We start from the raw sequence: 8,763 nt of genomic DNA on the forward strand, positions 1-8,763 counted from the left end.
AATCCAGTCATAGCACCCATGTCATGATACCACCTAAAAGCAACAAAGTCTTTCCTTCTGTATCACCTCCTTAGCTCCTGAAGATGCCGACCTGGGACCAGCGTTGGACAGAGCTTCGGGAGCGGCTGAGTTTTGCAGAGCTGCAGACCCAGCGGCGCTCCAGGGAGCTGCAGGCACTGCGGGAGGAGATCAAGGCTGCGTTATCCGAGCAGCAGCAGAACAGCCATCGACCTGAGGGCAACAACAATGCCGGCGCTAGTAAAACAGGGAAACAACTGTCAGGTAACAACCATTCAACACAACATGTGCTAGTATCAAATGGCTATTGTAACATACCAACATTAACCCCGACTGTCTAAGCAGTCAAGTTGCACTTCTATGTTTTTATTGAAAAGAACTCCTCAAGTTAGGTATTGATGTGTATTTGTTTTGCATTTCTAAGTTTTGAGTGAGGTGGGCAGGGCTGTGAAATGGGTCTATATTGTGCCTGCCAGATTTTTAGACTTGAGAAACACTTTCAAACTATACTGGGTAAATTCTATTATACAACTGATAAATGGTGCACAGTAAAAAGTTGCCTGAAAGGACAATAAAATCATTATTGCTTTCCTAGTTTCATTCACCTTTCATGAAGTCCCAGATTATCATACTGTTTGCTTCAACAATTAAAAGATCATAAAAAGCAGCACGATGGAACTGTAATTGTTTAATTTTAGTCTCCTCAATGATCAATACCCCAGAGTCAACATCTCACCACTTTCATCACGTTATAGCCTTTATTACATGCACTTCACATCTATCTTCTAGATTGCCTTTTCACAACGTTAATTTGGAAACACTGTAATCTAATGATTCAGCTTTAATTGCAGTTTACACATCTATGGGTGAACTCCCCGTGCGTGCCAAACGTTCGGCACCACAGAAACATAAATAGCAGCAGGCTTAATTGTGCGTGAACACGAGTTTCTCCGGTAATGCGTGCGTGATTCCGTTGTGGGGAATGAAGTGATAATAGCGAGGCAATTCCAGATGGAATGATTGGGAGAGAACGATGGATGACTTTGGAAGAGAGGATTAATGGTAGGGTAGACAGAGGGATATTAGATATGGCACCTGTTGGTTGGTAATGGTTGCCTGTATCCCCAGGCTACGGGAAGACAGGCACCAGAACTATGTGCACCTATCAGGAAAAGTTAAGGAGGATTGCCGTATAGGGATTTGATTGAAAAGAGATGTACCAAGAGGCAGGGCTGTCTCAAGCTTTTGATTTTTGTCTGTCACGCTAATTGTTTTGGAGCCCATAATGTTCATTTTCACTGTTAGACATGTTATTTATACTTACGGAAACATATTTTCATCAATCTTGTGTTATGAAGTTCAGATTTTTGGACAGACAAGCGAAATTATTGTCAGTCCTAACAAGCAAATTTCCTTTTGGGGATTGAAGGCTCTGGAGAAAGCAGGTACTATGAGGTCAGTCTATATAGTGGCAATTTGTACCAATATTCATACCTGAACCTTCATGTGAAGAATACAGAATCTGATTCAATGCAGATCCTGACAAATTTTGGGATGTAATAGTGGATTACCGTTCCCAAGCTTTGGACTACTGATTTCTGTTCAGAAGTGCAACATTGTATGTCTAAAATCTATCACTAACTCACTAACACACTCCATGTAAATTTTATCCATATAATTTTGCAGGGAATGCACAACTCACCAGGATACATGTATATAACAAGGAGGAAGTGCAAGGTTGTCAGCGTATCTTTTCTTTCACATTTTATTTTGGTGTCAGGTTTAATTCAAATTTCACATTTAATGGTGTACTAAGGTGTCTAGTAATAGTAGTATCTCACTGAGCTATGCCAAAATCGCACCTGTATGGTCAATCCCACAAGTACACATTCAGCATTGCTGAAAGGCTGGGATTGATAAAGCTACAGTCTCAAAAACGTCTTGTGTAAGTGACAAACCAATGCAACACAGCATGATTAAATGAGGTAATCTCAAAATCTTCCCATACAAAAATTGGAACATTTATCAAGTTCCCTGGACTTGAAGTCAACACGGTGGGGATTCTGGTACAATTTAACTTCATCAAATAACTTGTTTTCATGCCCGATGATTAATCATATTGAGTCCTGATTCAAACATTCAACCTATTAGAACACAAACATTCAACCTAACATTTTGTAATGAATTTGTATACATCTATTCTCCATTTTCAAGGTAACAATGTAAAAGAATTATATCACATTAGCTCCTTTTCAAACAAGCAATATTCTCTGACTAGTAATTAATAACTTGCCAACATGCCAACAACTCTTACTTGTAATATCTGCACATTAGTGATACAAATATCTAAAAGTACCAGTACAAGTTCATGTTAGTGTAAAGGGGTTATAAATGCAACAGTTTGTCCTGAATAACATGAAGAACTCATATTCATGTAGAACATGACCCCGATATTTACTGGAGCATGTATCAATACAGCTGAGCAGCATAGAAACATGAACTTTTCAGGACACAATTGTTTAAATGACCAGACTGTTATGATTCAGGACAAGACTGATGAGGAAAACAACTTGAGCTCAGATGATTAGAAACAGGCAACAATACTATTTCTTGTGCACCTAGATTTTGTAACATGTGTTATCTAGTAAGTTTTAACCTTTAGCATACCAAAGTAGCCATTTGTCTTGAAGTTTTCCATTGTTTATGGGATTAGGCAGCAAGGAGAAGGTTATAAGATACATCTCCACAGTCCAGTATCATAAACAAGCCACACAAAAAAGACTAGCTGAGAACAGATCATACATGATGGTCCAAATCATTTTCTCCACAGAGGAGACGAAGAGGAAGCTGCGCAGCTTGGTGGGAGGGGGGGACCTCCAGCTGCCCAGCATCTACAACTACATGCCGCACCTGCGGGACAAACCAGACGCCCTGCAGCCTGCCTTCCACCTGGGGCAGGGCAGAACAGGAGGTGAGCTTGGGCTGATCACCACACAACTGTTGGGGTGTCATAATCCAATCATGTGTCTGTAACATTTCAGATTGCAGGAAAAGAACAAGGCCACACCAATTTAATTTGTTGGTTCACAGATTTTCAAAAAAAATGTGCATAACTGGAAAAACATCATGAAAACAAAGCCTTAGGACCAGGTGTATGTCTTTGGAGCACTCAGGTTTATGGAGTGGACACGATCATATTCAAGTTTTTGTTCCTGCCCGTTGCATTTATGATGTCTCTGCTTGCTATATTTTCACTCCAAGAATTCAGGGAACCAACAACTTAAATTGGTGTGGCCCATGAAGAAAAAAGAGGCATCATCAGCTTAGCTGTTGTTTGGGAGGAAATTTCTTGACTACCCCTAAAAAAATTTTTGTAATAAAATATTCCAAAGTCCATCTAGCACAAGAACTATGTATCCATTTAAAGAATTTCTTGACAACCCCTAAATAAGGTTTTGGACTGAAATAACCCAAAGTCCTTCTACCAAGAGATCTATGTATCAATGTAAAGTATGAGGGTTTACCAGAGAGGATGTAGCAAGCTTAAGGGTGTTACAACATTTTTCAGAAAGCTGTTACGGTACAGAAATACATCTCTCCTTGACATATGGTTTGGCAGCTCCTTTTGAAACATCCGTCATGCTATGCCGAGGCGTCTACGCTACATTTGGCATGATGGCTTTCTCTCAAACACCCGTGTATGTTTGCTGTCTGCCTCAGGGTATGATACGGTGAAACCGGAAACAAGCTATGCTTTACTGTCACAGTGGTGGAGCACACACAAAGTCTATGGGCTTTAACGGTCACAGACTTTTAGATACTTATTGACATACTTCTCGGAAATGATGTTTTTATTTAAGACCATTTAATGTTTCTCAGACTTTATACCTTTTGGAGTCTGCATTGGTCAACCAGTACAACATCCTGCACCACAGAACAAGTTTTCTATCTTAGTTCAAGTTTCAAAGAGAATAGAATCATCATCATGTTGAGCTTTACAAAGCCAGTCAAACTGAGTACTTCCTTGCATGTACATGGATATCTCTGGGTAAGGTCACATAGTCTTGAAATTAAAAGTTGAACTGAATACAATGAAAAAGACATAAAAGAAATCTATAGACTTAAAGACAAATTCAAATTTGTATTGTACCAGGAATAACTTTATTTGCTGTGAAATATTGGTTGTACTGTAATGAAAGTTTATGATCTACTGTAAATGCATTTAAGTTTGCGGGGATTTAATTTTGCGGTAGCGTGAAAAAGGACTTTTGCGGTGGGTTTTAAGTTTGCGGTAGCACCATGCACTGTAGTCTCTTACTGCCGTGGAAAAATGTTTTAAGGTTTTAAGTTCGTGGTGAAGCGGCCACCGCAAAAACCGCGAACATTTAACCACCACCACGAAAGTTTCTGCATTTACAGTTCACAATAAATTTAATGTATGGGTCGACCGTTTTCCCATGAACATGAACTTGTTGTTCCAGTGTCCTTTGTTCTGGGCATCCCCACGATAAAGCGTGAGAAGGAGTCCTACCTGATGCAGAGCCTGGCCTCCATCTTAGACGGTTTGTCTGACGAAGAAAAAGATGACTGTGTCATCGTACTATTCATCGGGGAGGTGAGCCACTCTTCCTGTCATCTGGTTTTTCCTTTTTGCCCTAAAGTGCTATTTAAGAATGTGTTCATATAATGTTATTGGTGTATCTGCTGGCATATTGGTATTTTGTTAGCATTGCAATAAAATCCGCTGCAGTGTAGTGTAGTCACAATATGGTATACACATGTATTTGTTGAGGCAAGAAGCAATATTACAAAGCTTAAACAGAAAGAATTTCATCTGATAGAAAGATACATTTCTTGAGATCATCCCTGACTTCAAGAAGGATCAACATGTCATTAAAGGGCTCCTGGAAATATGCCACAAATCATAGCTATATATAAAACATATATGCACATGCCCTTGGCATTTTTCAGGTCAGGTATGAAGAGATTTACTGTACTTTTACCGTCTCAGATGGAGACGCAAATGGGGTCTGCAAATACCACTGAGTGTTTAACTAAGAAAGATGGAGGAGAAAATGTCTTTGACATATAGTGAGAATTATGGTGAAAAAAAGGTTCCCATTCACAGTTACTGTGTCATAGCCTGTATAGACTGACTAATAGTAGTAGAAGTAGTACCTATATGAATGAGGATAAAGATAAACAGGCAAAATTAAGTCAAGGGTTTAGATTTTCATATTTCTTTGACTGTGACTGGTTTTGCTTGAGCCAAAAAAACCATAGAGTAGAAGATAAGAATTGGACAAAGAAAATGATTTTAACCTCACTCTAACCCGACCCTAATGAAGTTGTAGCAAAATAAGGAGGCTCTATATGAAGCACAGGTCTGTTTCCACACCTTCCTTATCCACTGGCCATCCACCATTGTCAAAAATGGTCTGCCCCTCAAAAATTTCAACTCTTCAAATATCAACCTCTCCCTGTATATCCCAACTTTCCATGCGGCACCTATTGCTCACTCTAATGGTACAATAATACTGAAATCCTTCTGGGGAGACACTAATTGGCCAATAACCTCCTATTAATTCAATGGTACACAGATGGGATCAATCTCGGTGCAATCACCCAACTTTGGACCAGGGGAATTTGCAAAGATCAAATCATTTCCAATCCCTCTCATGAATTAAATATGACAACGGATACTGAATGTCAAGTTAGCAAAGCTCAAACTGTGTTGCAATTCTTTTGACTGGATTGCAACATAATGTCCAAAAAAATAGTGTAATATGATGACCATATTTTCATAGATCCAGCAATCTGAGAACATTAAACATTCTACTACATAGGGAAAAAGAGCTACCATATCATATCCATGTAGTTTCCAATATGCAAGTGCTTGTATCAATAAGATAGATGGCAGCTTCATCTTTATTGCCCATTTGAGAGGAGGTTGAACATGGCTGTCACAAATGTTATAACCTGTATCAAATGTTGCTGCCTGCTTATTGAATATCACGAGGATGGGGCGGAAAGAACATCTCACCCATTTGGTCATTTTTATGATGACATTGCCGAGTCCCAATGAACTGCATGACATTTGCTTTGGGGTGGAATAGATTTTGTCCCATTGTCGTGTAGCTTTAAATTCCTCTGTAGTTTTTCGTTACTGATAAGATAATACAAGAACAGTTGAGTTGAAATAATTTTCGTAACATTTTGCTAGGATTGATAAACTTGCTGTCAGTATATTGCTCAAGTTTTGAGACAAACATTTAAAAAAAAAACAGGTCAATGAGCTGAGTTGTAATGTTCTAGTAACTGTTAAACAAATAAACTGAAAGTGAATTTACATGAGTAATTAAAGAAAAAATACCAAAAGTCATGGTTGCTGCAAAGTCTTTACTTGTCTGAACCTGTTCAAGACTTAAACTCTTATATTGCTAGTCAATGCTATTTGTCAGCTTTCCAAAGACAGTTGATCAATGGGCCTTTTTGTCTTTGAACATGGATGTTGGAAATCTTTCACTCTTAAAGATTTCCAGGAACCTTAACAACCTACAGATGTTACCAACAAATTGTGAGGAAAGATTCCCATTATGTAGGGGAGGTGAAAGTTTTAATTGAAAACCTGTAAATAATGTAGTCTGTTCAACAGATGGTAACAATGGCTAAATTATGAGCCTGATTTTGGAAAATCATCCATTTCAATATACTTTAATGCCAGGTTGGGGTAAAATCATTCATAGCCATTAGCATCCACCATTTGTATTACAGATGGAGCTTTTTTCGAAGTAGCATTAGCATATAAAAATGTATGAGCCTATTCCAATTCTGTACTCGACAGATGCTATATCCTTGTCTTTCCGTAATTCGTGATTTGGTTTTGAAGCATCTGCCATTAGTGAGAATTAGGAAAACGATACACTCTGTAAACTAAGATTGCTAGCCTTTGATACCAGCATACGAAATGTAATCACATGGTTCGCTAGTTTCAATCACATTCTGGTCAGCTAGAACGTGAGGCATTGCTATGGGGTCAATGGGAGGATATCACCAGGGAGTTGTAATTGGACTTTGGTAGGTGTTATAGATAATGATTAGGCTCTGTTTGGGATAATGTACCAGTGCTAAGTGATCAGTTTCAAGGAAATAATCATTAGCCAGACATATTACTGCTGCAGTAATAAGAAATATGGCAGGATATTCATTCAGTATCTGTTGAAAACTGTAAGCATATGTGATATGCCACTCATGATGGTATGCATGTATATTGTGTCTCACTATGCTGTCCGTGGTACTGAACTTGGTGGTCCTGGTAGTTATGTTTTCTCCAGTAAGGAAAACAAATTGTTTTTGTTTTTTTTTCTTTCTTCTTCTGCCTGTAGCCTATCAGAGTTTAGGTTGGTTATTAGCTGTTATTGTAAATATGATCATTTTTTTTACTCGCACACAATACTGTAGGGTAAGCCTAATAGTAAAATATTGTATGCGTATAGCCTGACAAAAGGCTACCGGGAAAACATTCTTGATTTTTGCGAAAATAGTACTGCTTCTGCTGTCCATAGTACTGAATCTGATATTCATTGTTCTGATTCTGCTGTCCTTGGTACTTATCCTACTGTCGTTGATGCTAATTCTCCTGTCTATGGTACTGATTCTGCTGTCCTTGGTGCTGATTCTGCTGTCCTTGGTGCTGACTCTGCTGTCCTTGGTGCTGATTCTACTGTTCTTGGTACTGATTCTGCTGTCCTTGGTGCTGATTCTGCTGTCCTTGGAGCTGATTCTGCTGTCCTTGGTGCTGATTCTGCTGTCCTTGGTGCTGATTCTGCTGTCCTTGGTGCTGATTCTGCTGTCCTTGGTACTGATTCTGCTGTCCTTGGTGCTGACTCTGCTGTCCTTGGTGCTGATTCTACTGTTCTTGGTGCTGATTGTGCTATCCTTGGTACTGATTCTGCTGTCCTTGGTGCTGATTCTGCTGTCCTTGGTGCTGATTCTGCTGTCTATGGTACTGTTTTGGTGTTCACTGTGGTTAAGGGATTATTCTCCTGTTCTTGGTACCTGATTTGGTTGTCCTGGCATGTTAGTGATGATTTTGCTGTCCTTGGTACCAGCTTTGGTGTTCCCAGTGGTTTAGTAATGACTCTCCTGTCAATGGTACTGATGTGGTGTATGTGCTTGCTAATGATATTTTTGCTTTTCATGGTAGTGATTTTGCCATCCACATTGCTGCTTCTGTGTACTTCTGGTGGTGATGATTCTTTTGTCCTTGGTACTGATTAGGTACCCCTTTAGTACTGACTTGACTTTGACACCTCTGGCTTGGTATACACAATGCTGGCTTAGTGTCCATGGTGCTTATGTATGGTATTGAACTTTACTAAGTTCATCCCACAAGTACATTGACATTCCCTGTTCACCTCTGGTCCAGCCCAGCTGTGATTGATTAGTCTGACAGATGCCTGTCTGACAGCACCGCATCAAAACTGATCAGTCTTAGCGCCAAGTTTGGGCAGTGGCATTAGTGCTCGGATTACGCCAATCGATGTAGACCATCCCGTGTTATGACAGGCCGCCTCGTTTCTCCAGGCCAGGGGATTACGAACAAATGGTTGTCAAACGGCACACCACGAATACCATCGCAGTCTGTAGTGGCTTGATGTAGAGATAGCATGAGAGATGCAGCTACAAATCAACCTTTGTCCATAGCAAAGCTTGTATAGACAAATAGTGATGCCTTTTTTGATG

At 39.6% G+C, this 8,763-nt stretch overlaps 1 protein-coding gene across 1 annotated transcript in view; it reads left to right on the top strand.

Moving 5' to 3' along the window:
- LOC118420033 (alpha-1,3-mannosyl-glycoprotein 4-beta-N-acetylglucosaminyltransferase B-like) overlaps positions 1 to 8,763 on the top strand; it is a 37,075-nt gene that overhangs the window by 16,862 nt on the left and 11,450 nt on the right. Inside the window, exons 2-4 of the mRNA XM_035826738.1 lie at positions 75 to 282; positions 2,849 to 2,989; positions 4,500 to 4,633. Coding sequence (XP_035682631.1) covers positions 84 to 282; positions 2,849 to 2,989; positions 4,500 to 4,633 — 474 coding nt within the window. The 5' untranslated portion in view covers positions 75 to 83. The remainder of the gene's footprint in view (positions 1 to 74; positions 283 to 2,848; positions 2,990 to 4,499; positions 4,634 to 8,763) is intronic.

The sequence above is a fragment of the Branchiostoma floridae genome, chromosome 7 (assembly GCF_000003815.2).
Source record: "Branchiostoma floridae strain S238N-H82 chromosome 7, Bfl_VNyyK, whole genome shotgun sequence".
NCBI lineage: Eukaryota > Metazoa > Chordata > Leptocardii > Amphioxiformes > Branchiostomatidae > Branchiostoma > Branchiostoma floridae.